Genomic DNA, 20,665 nt, shown 5'->3' with positions numbered 1-20,665 from the left:
ATCCCTACAATGAATACCGGGTTTCTAAGAGGATTAAAACCAACACACTTTAAATATCACAAATGTACTTCATTTCCAGTTCAATAAAATATTGAATATCCATTTATTAAAAAGTTAGGTGAACTGTACATATGTAAACTGAAATACAGCTGAAAAAATCTGAAATATATAATTTTAAAAGAAAATCATTTCTTTCTGAAAATATTTAAAATATTGCATTTCTGGCAGCAAATCTAAAAGAAGTGCTCTAGCAAGTGTGCAGTCTCTCTGTGTATTTGTCTAGCATTTGTCTTCAAGGCATAAAACACTTCTGCTTTCTGATTTTCATAGCCCAGTCTTGAGATCACTTTCCTTCTGACTTGTAGAGACAGAATTTGATTTCCAAGAACAGCAGCACAATTTTAACAGGATATATTATGGTCCTTTTTGGTGCAGACAACACACTTTCCGAGAGTCCATGACACGTTGGAAATATGCTAGCCATTCCGCATATAAATGCATCAGATTGTGCTTACAAGTTACAAAATAAGTCTTTGATTGATAATTTTTCTGTTTATCTCCGCCAAGGCCACTGAAAATACGAAGGCCTTTTCATCTGAAAGGTTAGCATACATGTCAACTTCTTTTTCTTGTTTCTCTGTAGAAGAAAAAAAAAAAGTCACTATTAGAATCTTTTTCCATTAGCTAAAGTTAAACTAACTACTATGTAACTTGCATTATTATAATGTTGAATGGTGTACAGGAACTGAAAAGAAATTAGACAACTCCTATGCAAGGAGGGATTGAGAGAGATAAGCAAGGGAGAGAGGAACACAAAGGTACTAGAAGAGTCACAAAATTAGTCATCCAAATGCATGACTGATTTTCTGTTCTTTAATGATGAAGGAAGAATGAGTCATTAACGTTATATTGATTCCTGGCACAAAACTGTATTCAAGTGTTCCTCCGGTTTTTCTGGGGTTTGGTTTCCTGGTGGTGTTTTTTTCTTTTTTTTTCTGTCTTTTACACAAACAGCCCCCATCCTAGAAAACAATGTTTCACAATATCCTGATCAAATACAACATTCATACCCCTATTTTACATCCAAGTAACAGAAACCCAAGACACAAATTACAGTGACCAAGTGCAACTGGCAGACACATGGCAGAAGTCAGGGTCCCAGTTTGTCACCATAAACATTTCTGGACTTTCTGTACTGGAGACTTTCAGTCTTATCCCAGATAAGGTCATGGCTACAGACACTTAACAGCAACCCACCAAGAAGCTTGTACACCACGGTGCTCAAGTACATTAGCAGATGGCAAAACTTATAGAACAGTACTTTCATAAATACCATTTACTCCAGGTCATGCCTATTTATCTTCCAGTTTAGCTAGCCCCAGGTATCTGACTCATCAGAGGAAAGCAAACAAAACTAAAACAGTTTTATCAGCTGAAGACCAGGCTTGTAGACACAGAAGGGAGAAACACACAGCTCTAAAAATCGGTGTCTAGCTGTGGGGCTCCATTTCTACTCCAAGTTCCAAAGTGCCCTAGACTAATTTGCAATCAGAATATGATGTTCACCTGACCCTTGTCTCATTAACAGAGATGCATACATGCACACTTTTTGAGTACAGTACACTCTGACAGGCTGCTCCACCTAGACGTTTAAGTCATCAATGGTAGGTGAAATACAAATGTTTGATTGGAAAGTAATGGTGTTTATTCAACAAGCTAACAGTTCTTCATCTCTGACCAAGGAAAACCTGTAGCATAGTACCTAGGTAGTCAGAGAAAAGCATGCACAAAAGACAGTAAGTTCCCCTGAGCTCAGGTGCAAAAATTTTTGCAAGGATGGACCAAGCCCTTCTTCACTAATGAGAAGACAGAGAGCATTTCATTACATAAAAGCACCACGTGGAAAAAAGATCTCCTGTGTCCTTGTGGCACTAAGAGGCACAGTTTGGTGATGGGACCTGGTAGGCTGGAGTGACAGTCTGACTTGATCATCTTAAAATCATGTAGGTTGGAGAAGACCTTCATGTCCACCCAGCCATTGTTATTCCTCTACTGGGTTCATACTCCTAACAGCATCTTTATGATTGGCTTCACATCTGACTGTGTTACAGACAAGGACACCATTCCACCAGCCTCCCTTCCCTGGGAAGTCAAGTGCATGTGTTAAACTACTAAGTGGGAGAAATTGGAAAGTCCTTTACCACTGTGCTCTAACTAAATACTGATCTGGATACTAGCAACAAAACCCTCTACCTAAAGATTTCTAGGCAGCTTAAAATCGTACACATTTTCACCTTTCCCTGCAGGGAAGACAGGACACACCAAGACATATCAGCATTTAAGCTTCAGACATGAAACTTGCCATACCAAAGTACTACAGATCAAAGCACATTTGATATTTGGAACCCAAGTGATTTCTGCTGGTGCCTTGGCTACAAAAAACAATATTGTCTAGCATACTGAGTTTGAAATGAAAGCTAAGAAACAGTTTCACCACAAGTCCTTCCCTGTAGTTTGAGACACATTTATTTCTACGTGTACACAGCCTGGATTGCTCCACCTCCTCCCTCCCACCATTTCCAAACTAACAATGCAGGGAGTTGTTCTGAGTACAGACGCTGTATACACACTATTTATTCCACATTAATCTTTTCCGTTTTCATATCTATAACCCTCCCCTTTTTTCAGACTTCCTGATCCAAACAAACCTAGACGCCACCAGAATGTGTCAGCACCCAGCAAAATTAAAACTACTGTTTTTTGTTTTTTTTTCATCCATTTAACGTTAACTTTATAGACTTCTTCAACAAACAGACTTTCCCAGATTTCACTTCTCTCCTGCCCTTCTGCAGTACTGGCTAGTTCTGATAGACTTCAGTTTTGAAGAATCAGTTGAAATCTTGATATCCAACAGTACTGGGAATTAACACAGGTTTGCAAGCATTATGCATTCTTAAGACAATTTCAGCTCTCATCAGTAGCCAGTGAAGAGCTTGCATCTGGCTGACGTTTCATCACATGCTATTCATAGGATACCATGGTTTCTACAGACACTATTAAAACTTTCCACTTCACATTCCTATCTGAAAGTAGTTTTGACTCACTTCTCTATTATTAGCTAAAGACTGTCTTACAGAATCACAGTACCATTTCTTTAAGACATTAAAAATATCAAATATTTTGCTATGCAACTAAGAGGCTACTTAGGTGAAAACATTCAGTCTTTCTGAAGCATGTCTCATGTCCCCAGATCCCACCCAACACACTGGACCTACAGCCCTTTATATTGTCAACTGTGCATAAAAAACATGGACCCTCACTCCTCACAAGTTCTGCATGGAATCCATATTCAAAGTACTTTGATTCTAAGAATTCTTTCTAGCTACCCAAGACAGAACACTTCTTCAAGTATGCACACTGGATAAGCAAATACACAAATAACGCAGTAGGAAATTGCTAGGAAGGAAAAACTTGGGTCAAGAAATTTTACTACTTCAGTTTAAGTAGCATCAGAGTACCACACAATGTAACAGCTTTACAAGAATCGCTCCTTTATTTAGGCTGTAGGCCACTCCGATTATTGAGTCTCACTTGATGGTAACCTCTTTGAGGAACAGAAATAACCAATACCACTTCCTGAAGCATACAGTTTTGGAGTGGTTTTGTTACATGTTTCCCCTCCCCTTTCTTCTTAAATACAATCAAGGTTGTTGCCTAGATAAGACAGCAGCCTGATAACCAGCCTAGCAATGTACTGCAGTCCCACACAGCAAAACAAAACTATACCAAAACAGCATCAAAATCAGATTACTGTGAAGCATTTCTACTTTCAAAATATATCGTAGCATTTCTGACAAAAAAGTGACATTTTCAACAAACCAAGCCTTCATTTAGAAGCTTCTGTTATGCAGGGTCATCACATGGCTCTGACATGTCATAGCAGTATCCTCTGGGTCCCAGAGCTCTGCCATATCCCCTCAAAAGTCTGCTTCCTCCTTCCTCCTCCCCTATTCCTTCTTACTGAATCTGCAGGAAAGAGAGCTTATTTTAAAAAGCTCTTTTGCTTTTCCCATTCTTCTTATCTTAATTGCTGTTGAATTCTACAGCTCTTTCCTCTAATGCGAACCAGTCACGAAGGATACAAAAGAACTAGTCAAAGGCACAGACTAACAGGGAACAAAAGACTATGTTTAAAAAGAGCATTACACAAGCAGGGAAGCAAAGCTACAGATGTCACGGGTGTTTTTTAGGAAGGAAATTTTCACAGCTGGGTGGTCTTCAAATGGACAAGTTATCTACTCTTGCATGCTATCTTAATTCAGTTATTCTCTGTCCACCTGTTGTTGTTCTACTAATGCATTAGGCATTGCTGAAACCTAACAGGCATCAAATACCTAGGAGCCTTGCAAGCAACGGCCTCTTTTCAAGTCTTTTGTGGTGTTGAGGAAGAGGAGCACTTTCTAGTGGCAAAGTATACCAAAATATCCTAGAAACATAATTCAGCAAGGAAATAACATACTTGAAGTCTAACACAAAACTACTGTCTCCCACCCCAGAGCCAACCTCTGCAGAATCAGAGAATTCTTTGGGCTGGAAGGGACCCTTAAAAGGTCACCTAGTCCACCCCCTTGCTACATGCAGGGACATCTTTCACTAGATGATGTTGCTCAAAGCCCTGTCCAACCTGACTTTGAACACTTTCAACATTATGCTGACTGATACAAGGACTAGCAATGTGAGTCATGCAAAAATCACCATGACTACAGTAGAATTCAACTTGCTTAGCATGTTTCTACATAAAAAAAATACTACTGAGCAGCAGGAACGGAGAAGGAAGAATATTTCTAAAATTCCCACTAATTACTCCCCACACAGCAGCTAAGCCAATTTTATAAACCACAAAAAAGGAGAAGTCAAAGGTAACTTGTTTTATAGTAATTGCTTACATGATGAGGAGTGCTCTGCTGAATTCATTTTTATAACCATTGCAGCCATTCGTATCTTAAAAAAAAATATCTGCCCAATAACCAGAAGTAAGAAATACCATAAGCCCACTTATTCCTGGCCAATGACGTGTATTGTACTGGTGAGGAGCAAATATACTACTAGTGGACATGAACCCAAGTGCTGCACCTGGTTCTGCAGAAAAGGTCAAAGAAGAAACAGTAGCAGTAATTGCAGTACCAGTAAAGGGCATGGTAGAACAGGGCAAGAAGATGAAGATGAATCTCACGTGAGATTCAACAACAAAAACTGCACAACCACATGTGCTCGTATGTGAAGACCTCACTGCATTTGTATTGCTGGTTTTCCACTTCAGATTACTGGCACATTGACACATTTCAGAGTATGCAGCAAGAGGTCAAAAACATCCAGCCTAGTTTTCCATTCCTCATGTTTTCAAATTCCTGCTTTTCAGAGACTACAAAGCATGCACAAAGAGTATGGATCTTTTCCTTTGCTTAAATTGCTTTCCTCTTTTTTGGGACCAGGAAATATTTACTTTTATAATGCAACCCAACAGTCTTGCAGAAGTTTCAAACCAAAGCTATGTGTGAACTAGACTGATGGTAAAATGCCTCAAAATGATCCTGTATGTAGATGTATGTAGACAAGTTCAGCTTGGATCAATAATAGGGAAACCATGAAGATACACACGTTGATAAGCCACGTATAACGATAGCAAATGCAATGCCAACAGGCTTTTAAAAGACAGGAGTTCTAGGTGATAGCCACATGCTTGAAGGGGGGCAAAATTACTCAAGTGCGTGTAGCTGTCTCTTTATTGTATAAAGACTAAAACCAGCAGATTACCAAATAAGCAAAGAGGCATTCTTTCCTCTGGAATATTATTCTATAGAAACATGAGATAAAACTCCAAGTCATAGTCGTGATTCAAGATGTCCTTTTTACTTTGGGCCCTCTAAAGAGTTTCAAGAACTTTTTAAGCAACCCAGTCATCCTAATTACTCTCTGACAACAAGCATCATTATCTTGTTTGTCCTAGAGATCTAGCACAGTGGTACCACAAAACAAACAAACAAACACAACTCCCCACACACTAAGCACTACAGTTCCATGGCTTTCAGCCTGTGTGATGAAACTTGGTACAGTGACTAAAAATACTGATTTAATCTTTTAGATTTAGTTCCAGTCAGGCACAGAAGCTTCATAAAACCAAAGGTCCCTACGGATGTGCAATAGACCCTTCTCCACATTATAGCACAGGGTATTGACAGGACTAGACTAGTTACATTGTTTGTAAAGGTTTACTGATAACAGAACAGTTAAAAAAATCTTCATGGAAATAAGAAAAACAACATGTCTCCAATTCTCATACCTCTTTCTTCTTCATGCTTTTTGGCTGAGGCACTCTTAGGTCTTCCTCTTCCTCGTCTGCTATGATCTGAATGGCTGTTAGACCTGGATCTCTTTCGGTTTTCTAAGTCTTTATTTACTGCAGAATTTATCTTCTCTCGCTTAACCCTCTCAGTTCGTCTCCTTTTGGCCTCACTCTTGTTTTCTGCACAAATGAAGAGAGATGATGTGAGCCATGATTGTCTTCGACTTTCTTCTTAACTTACTCTTAGTGCTTAGCCCTCCCAATAATATTTTTCCTTTAAATCTTAGATGTCTGTATCTTTACAGAACAATTACATCTGCATGACATCCATACAGAAATTAAGGTGTCAAATGCAGAATGATACTTCACTTCTTGATTACGGGCATCAAGCCTTTAATTACTTCAAATGCAAATAGCATTTTGCAACATGAGACATCTGCTGATGTACAACAAGTTCTTAGTTTCCCATTACAAGATGGGGGAAAAAATAGATATCACAGCCATCGAGACACAGCATCTATTTCCATTAGTCCAAAAAAAAAAAGTTAAAAATGTGTAGTTTATGATAGAGCAGAACAATAAAATACTATTTTTTGACGCTAACATTGGAATTGTTCCCCCTGCTCACACAAATCGAGATACTGATTCATTGATGCTATCAGTAGATGTCATATTACATAGCATATCTCCCCCACCAAACCCAGCCTAAGACAAAGCCTCATTTTACTTGGTGCTGAACAGGTATATTGTCTGCCTACACACTTGAGAAAGAGTATTCACACGAGTTTCACTTGAAAGTTAAGTATGGATTAGTGAGCTTGGGTAGTGAAAATAATCTACCAACCACAGCACGCTATTCAACACAAACCAGCTGCACATTTGCCATGCTGAAGCACCTAGAGTAACTACATTGTAAAAATACCTGAACCATGTTTTTTTTTAAAAGAAGCTGCGGTTACACTTATGAGCACAATACAGACATGTATATCTTCTTGGGGAATCAAGTTTCCTTTTGCTTGTTATCTCATTTACCTCACGTAGACACAGGTTATGAATTGGACAGCAGGTTAACTTGTCATTAATGTTAATACAAAAGCTGTATTATATAGGAGCTTTGCTCTACTATACTATGATACTATGGCCTTCAACTTAATTTGGTAAGTTTTAAATAAAACAGCTGGGGAGAGGGGAAAAGAAAATTGACCAACCCTTCCAGACAGTACTATGGAATTCACTTTTACCTGTTCCACCTTCAAAGTTCAGTTATGTAGCATAAGATCATATAAATCCTACTAGCTGGTGAACTACAAGTACCCCTCAAAACAGCAATTAAAAGTATCAAATTCTTATTTTTGTATACCTCTTAGATAATTAAAAAAAAAAACAAACCACAGTATAAATCAGATTGTTTAAACAAAAACATCTTCCCCAACAGGTGCCTGTTCTCACTAAATCCTACCAGGACTTGAGGAATTAATAGAAACTGAACATAAAGAGAATGTTAATCATGCCAGAAAGCACACTCAACCAATATCTAAACATGCACATCAACAACAGACATGTGAGTTGGACACAAAAAAAAATCACTTTTCTTTTTTTAATTTAACCATGCAGAAAAAAGCAAGACACACCTGGTCTGAAATCAGACATACTCCCAGTTTTATACAAAGTTCTATTCTTGTATTCATGAATAAGTACAATTTAGCATAACTTCTTCAAAAAAGAGGATTACTGCTTTCAGAAAACCCAGTTTCAATCAGCATGTACTCTGAAATCTGATCTCTTTGGTACATCTAGACATTGATCTTCAAAACATGATTAACAGAAAGCTTTCTGTAAGGAGTTATTTTGCATAGTGACTAATGCGAGCTGCTGGATAATGCCAACATCACAAGTACAAAGGAAGTAAGACTGAAAACACCAGACCTTCCCCCTCAAAATTGAAGAAACATTAAATCTAATATGTAAAAATTCACAAGAAAGTGAACTGACACCAGCCAATTTACACAGAGACAGAAAATATTCTATTCTTTGCTTTTCAGAAATAAAGGGAAAGAGCTGTTGTCCCCTCCTTCTGGACCTTCATAAGTATTACCTGCAATGGGTGGCGATCTCTCAGCACGTTTCGCATGCAAGAGCTTTCGACTAATAAATATGTAGCCACAGGGACATGATTTGCATGCAACAGGAACCTGGGAAAACAAAAGCATTTCAGATCATTTCAAATTATGACAGAATTCTTGCCTGATAAAAAAAAAAAAAAACAGTACCTTGCATTGCGCCCTCAGAGGTACCTCTTCATACTTAATCTGTACTGAAAAACCATGGCCTGGATCATGATATAGTTGTATCCAAAGCTAGTAAAACCACCCAGCAAGCCTTCTCTTTATGCAGTAGTTAGAGACCAAGCTTGAAACGTATAGCTGTTGTGACCATTTTGTACTCCAAGCCCTTTTCCCCAGGCTGTCAGAAAGAGCGTGGGGAAAATGGAAAGCACCAAAACTGGCGTGAATTAGAGTAGAAATGTAGTTTCAGAGCTCTCAAATATCCCCAGTCAAAACAATAAGCCTCCCTAGTTTTGCTTCCCTCACCTATTTAAAAAAAAAAAAAAAAAGAGAAAGAAAAAGTGTAAATTAAAACTGCCAATTCATTCTGAATAGTTTCAACCTCGTTTCAACCTCGGAAATGAGGTTGAAAGTATTTGCTGCTTTGCAAGCAGAGCAGCTTTAGACAGGAGGCACAACAGAGCTTGAAGCAAAACGGATGCATTTGTACCACAACCTGCAACAGGTTGTAGACAAGGCCAGGTAGTCACAGAACAACCTAGTTAATCCTGAATGCAAACAACCTACCATGGCTAGTCAAAAGCTGACTGCAGACTGAAGAGTTTGAGAGGCTAAAGAGCTTCTCTTGATGAGCTGAGCAGCCCAGAGCAGTACTTTCCCCTAACACACAATTTAAAACAAGATGAGAAAAAATTGGAAATGCCACACTTACACAAACCATGAGAAAAAAAATTACTCTGAGCAATTAAAAAAAGCAAGGCTGATAAATTACAAAACCCAGTATCTTCACTTAAAGCCAAGATCTTTTGAGATATTTCAAAGCAGTAAAGAATACACCATATTGCTTTGATTAGGTTTAAGACTGAAAACACAAAGCAAGTATAAACAAGAGATCTAGAAGAGATTAAAATAACACCCATTAAAATCAAGTCATGTTGAAGCAGGGCAGCAGAGAAAAGAAGCAGGAGGTAATTTCTCAAAGGTAATTCTTTATGACAGGTCTCTACAAGTTTGCCACTGTCCACAGAAACAACCAGGAGTACAGAACGATGACTGTCTGCTGAATTTTACCAGACACACACAAGAAAGTTTCCAATGTTGTAATGGCTAGAAAAAACAAACATAAAAATAGTACATTAATTTTAAAGAGGAACTTACCAGCTACTCAGAATAAAGAAACAACTTTGCTTTCTGCAGCACATCTTAACTCCTGTACTTCACTTTAGCAGCAGCTTACAAATCAACTTTTGATTCAGTTGAACTAACTGGAGACATTTTGATTCCTTCTAATTCCTGACGTTAAAAACAATCCTAGTCAAGGTTTATTTAACCCTGGCAATATTTATTTATTTATTTATTTAACCCTCTAAAACTCAGACTTGCCTGCTCTTATATTGGCATATGAACAATGAGATAGAGCACCACACTGCCTAGCAGACGGTCACCTGCCTTGTTAAGGTGATGCAGGACTGCTAATACAAACCGGGTCTCTCCACCTTTCTGGGCTCAGCCTTAAAAGAAAGTGGGGGAAAACAATCAAAAGGCACTGGAGCAAACTCAGTATTTTTTCAATGAACTTCACCATGTTTAACAGAGCAATACGGTTGTCACGTTAAATGTTTGGCACTTAGATATGTGCGTGTCATTTGCAAGCAAGGTTAGGTGGGAAGGGGCTTACTCATTGAAGTTTATCGGTTATCCTTTGAAAATGACCTACTACACGTAAGATCCTGTAACTATTATTATTATGGCAACATAGTCCTACAAACACTATTTTAACTCTGTTCAGTGTTTACCTAACCAAAATAAATCGAGTTTCTCATACAAGAAAGATTACCCAAAGGTAAGTAGTATTATTTCCTGTGATTGACTGCAACTATTCCAGACTCCCTAGTTTACTAGGGCTGTGCTTTGGTGGTGAAAATATGATCAAAACACTTCTCTTACAAACAAACAAACACACACTAAATGGCAATTACATATCATATAAATGTCATCAAAAACAGTTTAAAAGCCTAAGAAGTGTTACTCAATATTATACTTCAGTATTTGTGGCTGTCTAAATATTTCCATGCATACCACTTGAACACAAAAATCAGAAACAAATGCAAAATCCTTGTTTATAGCAGAATTTTGGAAATGATTGTACTGAAGTGTTACATGAGAACTTCCTCCACACTCTGCAAAGGGCTGACTAGTAGCCAGAACCAGCTATTCTGGGGCAAATAACCTCCCTTTCAAAAGAAGCTTTGAGATCTAAGTGCAGTAGAGCAAGGCTTTACTTCTTGTCCTCTCTGAGAGCACTTGGCACTGCAAAACAAGGCCCTGTGAGCCATCCTTATGCCAGGGCAGGACATGCATGCACGTAATTCTTTGTTTAGCTACAGAAGAGTTGCTAACAAAAAGCCTGTGTTGACATATGCATATCATCTGGTTTAGTTTTAAGGAGCAGAACAGAGTGAAAGTTTCAGCATCAGCTTGAAAAGCCTATAATATTTACTTGCCTTCCCCATCACTGGTAGTTTGACGTTTACATTAAACTAAAAATGAAGAGAAACAGAAAACACACACATGCCACTCTCATCCTCAGCTCCTAACTCTTTTTAATACTGTCTTTCAACAAACTAAACACCAGAACTTGGCACGTAACTTTCTTTTCTCAGAAACAGCACTGAAGTGACGTGCTTAACACGGAAGCATTTGCAGTGGTTCATCTATTGCTTGGAACATGAAAGGACAGCCCCACACAGCTTCACATTCCAAACCACTCCAGGATGAGTATGAACACTGTCAAAATTATGCAAGTCGGAACAACTAAGATTACCTTTTAAGTAGGGAAAAATGGTGTGAGAAGGCTTCTTTCTAATTTATTTCTAAGTATATCTAAGGTAGTGTACACCAGACACGTTTCAGGATCAAATAACAAATGTGTTTCCCATAATTAGATGTAAGAGCCCTCTCCCCTACCCTGAGCCCCACAGCAGCCTCCTGCAATGCTGTGCTATTGTTCCGGCGGCGGAGCGCTGCTGTAACAAGCCAGCCTATTTTTACTACTAACATCATCGCAAGTAGAAAGCATAAACGGGGACAAGCTCGGAATACAGTAACAGACCAAATGAACTGCGGGTCATGTTGAAGTGCAAATAAGGCCACAGCTTGCACATTTAAAGCACTGCAGGAAGCACTTGTCTGGCCCAAATGACAGGAATTACAGTACAGGTCACGGTGTTGCTGCCTCTGAACCCCCCCAAGAAGCCAAGAGCCCAGCGAGCGCTCTCCTGAGCAGCCTCAGCCACATGAGTGAGTCATCCGGAGGCCGAGCGACATTGTACCAATTACAAAGTTCACCAGGTTTTCAATGAATTATTAGCTACTACCCAACGCTAGCGCCTGAACAATAATACATGCCACACCAGAATCCCTGGGCACAACGCGGCTGTCACCGTGCCAGCAAGAGGCACACAACATTTAATCCGCACCGCGACCAGAGGCAAGGCACTCCGCACAAACACCGCCTCGCAGCTTCTCCCCCCCAGACACGGCTCAGCCAACCCTCTCCTCACGTTAACGCCGAGGACACAAAACCTCCAGCAAGAAACCACGGCAGCCGGAGGGAGAAAGCAGGAAGGAAGGCGGCGAGGTGCTGCGGGCCCGGCCCCGCCGCTCCAGCCCCGGTGCGGGCAGCAGGGCTGGGGGCTCGGCCCCCGGCTCCCTCTGCCGACGCCTCACCTGCTGGTCGCACTCGGGGCAGGACTTGGTGGCCATCTTCACTTTCTTGGCCCTGCTCGAGGACATGCTCGCTGCTGCTGCTGCTGCTGCCGCCGCCGCCGCCGCTACCGGAACGCCGGCGCCCCGCCTCCGAGGCGGCCGGGGAGGGAGGAGAGGGAAGGGAGGGAAGGCAGGGCCTCGGCGCCGACCGGCAGCTGCGAGCGCGGAGCTCCGCGAGGCCCAGCCTGCGCCCAGCGCCCCCCGCGGAGCCGCTCCCTGCCGCCCAGCTCCGGCTCCCCGCGGGCAACGGACGCGAGGAGCCGGCTCCGCCGCCCGCTCGGCTGCGGGCCCCGCCCCGCCGGGAGCGGGGGGGCGCCGAGCCGTTGGACGGCCGCTCCGGGCGGGTAACGGCTCCTGGCGCGCGGCGCTGAGGTGCCCGCCTCGGGCTGAGGTGCCCGCCTCTCGCTGCCGCCCCTCACGCCGCGGGGGTCGGTGATACCGCCCCTCTGAGGGGGTCTTCGCGCGGCTGGGGGGTGGAAAGCCTTTCACGGACTTGCTCCCCCAGGTTCGAAACGGTTCCACGGTCACAAGTCCCCTTTGTGAGAAGGACCCGAGGGTAGGGCAGCCCCTTCCCTGCCCTCCCGGCTCAGCGAGCTCCCCGGGCAGCACTGAGAGGTGCACAAGAGGGCAGGCAGCGTTAAGCATCGTTTTTCTGGACTTGATTTCAATTCAGAGAAGGCTGAAACTGGGGGAGGGCCTTTGCCTTCCGTTCCTTTATCTTTGAGAGCCTGCTGTTTGATCGTTTGGGGTGCCTCTAAACGTTATGCTTGCAAATTGCATGTTTTTATACTAGCATGTTAATTTTCCTGTCACTCCCACCTAAAAATATAAATAGCTAATGTAACCTAAATGCACTTTTATGTTTCTTATAAAATACATTTTTAAAGAAAAATAGCAGTTCTAAATACTAATTTCCACTACAAAATTCCTTCAAGCTAGAGCTGAGACTGTAATTTGGTATCAGCATGTAAATGCTTCATATTCCCATAAAAAAGTGTATATCTGAATTATTTACCTCGAGCTAAAAAAGAGGAAGGTGAGAGTGACAGTACTGCTATTAACAAGGGTTTGGCTGATTTTTTTCTTGTATTACAAAACACCTACAAGAGAAAAGTACTGCAAAGTCTCAACAGAAAATTATTTTTAAAGATTATTGTTTAAAATAGCCTCAAGTACAGCTGCCAGAGCATATTAAAGAACTGTACTAGATCTGTAATGCTTTTTCATGGGTAGCAATGAGTGCATCTGTGAAGTTGGCACTGAGCCCAGTATAACAGAAATTTTTATTTTACTTTTGTAGTTTAGACTTGAACTCAGCTTGCTGCATCTAAGTTTTGGGAAAAAAAGCATTGGAGGAGAGACCTTTTAAATAAGACTTTTATCTATACTTCTCCCTTAAGGAAATTAACCTAAAAGCAGTTTAGGGAATGCTTTTAAAAGTGACTTGTACAGCTATTTAGATTTTAACACTGTCTACTAACTCCTTACTGAGTTACTATGAAGCATTTGGTCAGTTCTTGACGGACGGGAATCCACCAAGAGAGTATTTATTTGTCTGCCAGGACAGCCCAAATATGTTTTCCCTGTTAGGCAAATTCAAAAGACACTTTGTTCAGGCAGACTGGCACTTTCCATAGCTCCTCATGGCGTAAAACTCTCCCTACAGCTGAAGGCCTAATGGCCTTGCCTTCCAGTGGCTTATTGACTGCCCTCACAGAGCAGACAGCTAACAGTACCCCTGTTGCCAAGTAAGCTTGCCTAGAGTCTCACTCAGGCTTGGTTCATTCAGCTTAGCTGTTGACACTGTTTTATTGCAGGTTCTGTGAAACTCAAAAATGGAGTTCCAGATTCATAAAAGTCCACACATGCTCTAGATAAGCAATGTTTTTATTACAGATTTCTAAGCAACATCGTTGCTGTGCATACCTTAAATGCAGACTGTAAAAAGTGAACTGTCTTCTGAAAGGCCACATAAAACAACAAATTACATCTATGTATTCTGAGGAAAATTGGAATATTTAGGAGACAACACAGAGGAGTCACATGACATAAACTTAACAGTAACTTGGTCCATCCTCACCTTAATCTTTTGAAATGTGGTTCCTCTTAGTAATCTTAACAGTTAACCTTCTTATATGACAAGGTCCGCAGGTAAAAATAGTCCCTTTCTAAACTTGAAAAACAAATCTCTTTAATTTCGTACTAACCATCGTCTGAGGAATAGAGATTTCTCACCATCCGAAGTGGGAGGGTGCAGTTCTGGGTCCAGGTACAATCACTCTAAGTCATTTACCATCTTCTCTTGTTGACAGCTCATCTCTGTGATTATCAGGCCAGATCTCCAAAGAGAGCTCCTGGACAAAACAGAATACCACAACTATAGACTATGCTGTTTTCCACATACAAACCGAGGAAATGGAAGGGTTACAATCACCTCTAATCTGTCGAGGCTCCACATTTCCCACCTGACCCAAGAGAACATCTTCCCACACTTTTTTTTAGCAGTTATCCTGCTAAGCCATCTCAGAGCATCCTAGTGCAGAGGGGCATACCTTGTAATGGAGAGAAACTCCATGAAGCCACCTAAATGCAGATGATTGTGATCTGTATTTGTACAAAATAATTTTCATATTAATTGATTTCATATTTTTCATGTATTTATATTTGTATATTAATATATGAAAAGGAATTAAAGAGAATGAAAAATCAATTCCAGTAATAGACCAGTTGTCATGTTTATTTGTTGTTGTTTTGCATTCTTCTTAAAAGAATTGATTAAATATAAAACTGTTACAAAATTCAAATCACCAGAAGGCTCTGTTTGGTAAATGATTTTCCTACCTGTTTTTCACCAGACGTCTGACATGTCACAGCTGATTCCAGTGGAAGCTTTTGCATTGTTGCAGCACAAAGGATTGTTTGACTTTGCGTGATAAAACAAATGCTGATAGAGGTTACAACTCCAGATAGCTTTAATTTTTTTGCTAGGGTAAAAAGACCATAAAATAACTTCAATGTTTTGATTTTAAACTACTCACATAAAACAAGGGACCTTGTTAAACTATTCTACCAGTATTTCTACCACTGGAACAAAGAGTACTTAGCCTTTAAGTGCAATGCTAATTTCATGCACACTTCTATGAAATGAAAGCAATCCTGGAGTGCATGAATGCTATGAACTGTAGGCAAACAAAAATCAATTCACAATACACATATGGTCAACATATAACTGAAAGTGTTTTAAAATCCTAAACACTGGTAGTAGAGAACATCATTGTCTGAACTCTGATTGTCATGTATCCACACAAATATAGCAGTTTTCTACATGCCCTGAGTATTTTAAGTCACAATGAGTATATGTAAGTATTAACTATCTTTTATAGATAAATGTAAGATATACAACTGTGCAGTTTTGTTCAACCTACTTTTCCTGATTCTCTGCCTTGTGCCTCAGAACCATCCTTGCTACAATCTCATATGCAAATTCCTGTCTCTGAACACCACAGTGAACTTTCTCAGACAGCAGTGTCCTGCTACAGTAACATTACTATCAGGATCAAAACAGCAGGAAAAGTACTAGGCCTCTCTATGTCAGCAGGGGCTGAATTTATCAGAAAAAAAAAAAAAAAAAAAAAAATACATTTATACCCTCAAAAGTTCCCTCAAGATTCCCAGTTTGTAACACCAACCCACTCCACCCTTACTACTAATATACTTACTGCCCTTTCCCTTATTCCTAGGCAGTTACCATGCTTATGAACTCCACAGGCCCAGTGGTTGCTCCAGGCCCAGCTCCCACAAACGTAAGACACTTCTACACTTGGGATCACCTTGGGCTCCCCCACGTGTGTGTTGTGGTTTCTGCTGCGCACACTGTGAATGCATTGGCCGACCTGCCCTTTTCCTTTTCTTCTGAGTATTTAAATTCTCTCTTGGAAGGTGGGTTTTGCTTACCTTCTCTCTCCGCATATTGCTTTCAAACTATAGCAATCTGTTGCCAGCAGAGGTCTTTTTTCAGAGACACACCAAGACAACTTTATTTTTTATATAAACTGTGACTGCTACCAAAAGCACAACTGTGTTCTATACAGGCAGGACATGCAGATTTCATTCCTGGATGAAGACTGAATCCATGCAACCAGGACCGTCAGACTACTTCTGGATTTTTTTTTCATCTTAACTAAGAAGGTCCAGACATAGCAAAACAGAGAAAATGGATCAAGTATTTCAGAGGGTCTTTAACAGCAGGGGGCTCTGCTGCGTATGTAACAGTATCTGGGAAAGGAATTAATGAATACACAAGAGAACTAACACAGATCTATTACAACATCCTGCCTTCTTTTTAAAGCAAATAAAATAGTGACCACTCTTCAGCTACTCAAAGACAAATAAAAATATTTCCTTATTGAATGCAAAAAAGATAGCATTCATTGCTAGACAATTGATTTTTAAGATTTACCATACAGATATATAGTAAAGATTGGGCCTAGCGATATTTCAAGGTCCCTTCCAACCTGGGCTGTTTCATGCTTCTGTGATGTTTTTCTTGTTATTCTAATTTATTATTACATTAGTTTTGAGTTCTGAAAGTCCAGGACTACTTCTTTTGTACCATTTCAGAGGTTAATGCAACACTGAGAAAAAGCAACAAATATCTTTTTAAGGGTACTGGTACTTAATCTCTTAGAGAGTCTGTAACAGTAGTACTTTGCAGGACTGAGCCTCATTTAAAATGTGTTTTACACTAATTTAAAAGAGAAAATAATAAAGTTATGCAATTTCTGTATTTTATGAAAAGCTACACATGAAGTTTTCCTATGCCTGCCCTTGATGGCTTTTCTTTGCAGTTGTCACAATACAGTCCAGCTGATATGAATGAACTGAGATCTTGGGATGCTCTCCTCCTTCACTGGAATGCAATGTATATGCCCACCACACTGGCTTCTTGCATGCTGCAGTATTTTGGTGTGCAACTATAATTTTACAAGCACAAAATCCAGAGTCATATGTTTTCCATAACATTACTATGCTTCTTTTAGCATTTGATAGAAACATTTAAGTTCCTAGCTCCCAATATTTTAATATTTTTCTATATTAGTAATGGAAAAGAAAATCCTTCAACTTTTCTATTCCACTGTTTGATTTTACTTGATTCTTAAAATAAGTATGTCCAATACAAGTGATAAAATATGACCTTGTCCATATATTTTGTAACACTGAGTCTTTGAAACCCTCTCCGAGTAGAAACTTGGTGGAAATACCCCTCCCTAATCAAGCTGGAACATAACCTACGCAAGGAGTCCTATGGGCCAGGTCGCCAGTGTTTTTTTAACAGAGATTTATTTGCTTTGTGAAGCAGATGCCTACCACCTGCAGATGGTATTTTTAAACAAAGCTTTCATTGAAATATTAATAATTTAAATGTCACTAGCAGCTACCTTTCCATAAAAAAGGCTTCCAACATTTTTTTTTGTCTCACATATTGGGCCTTTTGCATGGGAAGCTATTAAAATCCACACATTGTTCAGAACAGTTTGGTTTCATCAAAATCATAATTTCTCACCAAAAAAAATATAAATAAATAAATATGAGCATTTTTATTTGAAATGTTTTGTGTAAAAAATATCATTTTCAAAATAAATTTCCATTCTTTTCATAGAGCACATTTTCAATTAATTCTTCTGAAGAAAATTTGATAGACAACATCATGTTTCCTTTTTGGTTTGTTTTTGGGTTGGGAGTTGGGCTTTATTTTTGCATATCATGAGAAATGAGAGATGGTGTATGGGGCTTACGTGGGAAGGGTTTGGTAGAGAGGGGAATGCGGGGGGGGAGGGGGGGGGGGGCTGTGAGCAGAGCCCAGGAGCTGCCCCATGTCAGAGCAAAGCCAGCTCCAGCTTCTCCAAAAGGGTGGATGTGACCTGGAGGAGGCCCCGTCCCATGGAGAGCCCCTGCAGGAGCAGGCCCTGAGCCAGAGCTGCAGCCCATGCGGGACTCATGCTGGAGCAGTTTGCTCGTGATGGATGGACCCTGTTTTACGGAGCCCTGTGGGAGCAGTTCTTGAAGAGCTGCTGCCTATTGGCAGCCCACGCAGGACCAGTTTGGGAAGGACTGCATCCCGTGGGAGGGACCCCACATGGAGCAGGGGCAGAGAGGGACTGTGAAGGAGCACTGAGATGAAGGTTCAGGGACTGACCGCAGCCCCCATTCCCTGTTCCCTTGCACCACTCAGGGGGAAGAGGTGGAAGAGGATGGATGGGGTGGTTTTAGTTTGCTTTTAGTTTCTCACTGTTCCTGTCTGCTAGTGATAGGCAACAAATTATATTAATCTCCCTACACCGAATCTGTTTTACCCATGACATTAACTGGTGAGTAACCTCCCTGTCCTTATCTCAACCCCTGAACCCCTTTCCATGTTATTTTCTCCCCCTGTTCCTTTGAGGAGAGGGAGTGAAAGAGTGCTTGTGATAAAGTTCAGCTGTCCATTGGGGTGAAACCACCACAGCTGGTAAACATTAAGATTCGAAGTCACTGAACTGGCACTTTCTCCACTGACTGCACAGGGCTTCAGACCAGATCTTAAAGGTTTATGTTGAGCTATGTTCAGAACAGTTAGAACAGTAATTTCTCTGAAGATGCTCATTATATTCTGAATTACTACCATCAGCAGTATTCCACAGGAAACAGTCATCCACCATACAACTCAGAACACAAAAATAGTTTGTTGTTTTTGCCTAAAACAAATAGGTTTTGTAATATGGTTTACTTAATGTCTCATCCAAGTCAGATTCCATTTAAATAGGACTTAATTATTTAAATATAGTTAACAATACTTTGTCCTTGTAAAGGTAGTTTTCTATCCTGTGCATTTATTTAAATGAAACAGCATAAGAAAAATGAATGCTCAGTTACCACATGCCATTATTATAATAATGTGGTTTAAACCACGCAACCATTTGTGATAAACAGCTTGCTGTCTGTCATGATGGAAAGATGTGACAGCAGCTGTTAAGTCTGTTAACCAAGGCTTTTCTCCAGCTCTACATCTCTCTTTCTACCTATGTACGCATTTGCTGTTGTTCTGTATCTCTATCTCCTATCTCCTCAACATCAACATGAAATTCCTTTTAGATTCTTATGACTGCAAGAAAACCAAACTCTGTGTTTCTTTATGGCTAAAGGTGGAACACAACATGTGGATCAAAGACCTACGCAGTGCTTGCCACCTTCTTTGTCAGGTTATTGAAACTTGTATTCATATGATTTGTATAGGATGTATAAATTGCCCAGCAACCAAGCCAGCTGATCATCAGGGGCCAACCTGCAAAAGCCTTAGTCTTTTCTGATGGGTAACAGCCTGCAATTACGCATGCTATCTGCCATTCAACTCAGGAGCAAGAGGAGAGAGAAAGGAAGATTTCCATGCGTAAACTCAAAAAACCACTTCATCCTCAATTGGTCATTGCACAACATTTTTGCAAACATGCATTAACTAATTCCACAGTACCTTTGCTCACAAGTTAGGTTTTCTTTTCCTCATTTTATGGGTAGATATGCTAAGCCTCAAAAAGTCAGAGTAGCACACACAGAGACATGCTGACTTTGGAGTGGCATGCTGACTCCCCTGAAGTCAGTGGGAGTTTTGTTTTTCATGTCCAAAGGTACAACTTCACCTCAAAACTGCAAGTTCATCACACGCTATTTCCTTTCCTGAAAGTATCCCTATTAAAATAAACTGCATTTATCATAATTAAAGCAACAGATATTTTTTCTATGAAACAAACATTTCCTATGATGATGTTGAACACAGAAAGGCTTTTTTCATCCTATTCATTTACTTGGTACATTTCTAAACTTGGGAAATTAATCAGTCTATTGAATTTCGAGTCTGTTTATGTTCATTCAAATGTTTTATTACAAACATATGCTTTGGCTTGTGCAACATGTGTTTTAAGATTGTTAGTGTTATTTCGATACTGCTGTGCTAACAAGCAGCATTACAGAATTTGCAAACAAGGTCTTGTTTGGATTGTCAGCTAGAGGCAGGACCAGAGATGTCAGGCAGCAGCGTGTACCTTTACTTTCTCGGGGATCAATCAGAGATACCATGGCAATGCTGACTGGAAGCTTTCTGCTACGCCAGCTGTTTCTGGGGGGCGGATTGGGGGTGGAACAGGGTGGTCAAGAACAAAGGTTAATTTTTGTACTTCCCCTAGCAAAATTAGTGGTTCCAAATCCAGTGGACTTAGATTTTTCATAGAGTGGATAG

At 40.4% G+C, this 20,665-nt stretch overlaps 1 protein-coding gene across 4 annotated transcripts; it reads right to left on the bottom strand.

Annotated features, from left to right (window-relative positions):
* Window positions 1-54: 54 nt before the first annotated feature.
* Window positions 55-15,785, bottom strand: C11H16orf87 (chromosome 11 C16orf87 homolog). Of its 4 annotated transcripts, XM_035337099.1 has the most exons (5): window positions 14,831-15,785; window positions 14,604-14,747; window positions 8,439-8,535; window positions 6,341-6,523; window positions 55-637 (listed from the first exon to the last, which is right to left on the bottom strand). In XM_035337099.1, the coding sequence occupies exons 2-5, from the start codon at window positions 14,604-14,606 to the stop codon at window positions 519-521; spliced, it is 402 nt and encodes a 133-aa protein (XP_035192990.1). In that variant the 5' UTR covers window positions 14,607-14,747; window positions 14,831-15,785; the 3' UTR covers window positions 55-518. The 4 variants fall into 4 exon arrangements, with proteins under 4 accessions (XP_035192990.1, XP_035192988.1, XP_035192989.1 ...); XM_035337097.1 differs by having other exon boundaries at window positions 14,604-15,785; XM_035337098.1 differs by having other exon boundaries at window positions 14,632-15,785.
* Window positions 15,786-20,665: the final 4,880 nt, after the last annotated feature.

The sequence above is a fragment of the Oxyura jamaicensis genome, chromosome 11, assembly GCF_011077185.1.
Source record: "Oxyura jamaicensis isolate SHBP4307 breed ruddy duck chromosome 11, BPBGC_Ojam_1.0, whole genome shotgun sequence".
In the NCBI taxonomy this organism is placed as follows: Eukaryota; Metazoa; Chordata; class Aves; order Anseriformes; family Anatidae; genus Oxyura; species Oxyura jamaicensis.
Note: the sequence above shows the minus strand (reverse complement) of the source record. Positions and strands in the feature narration are given on the sequence as shown.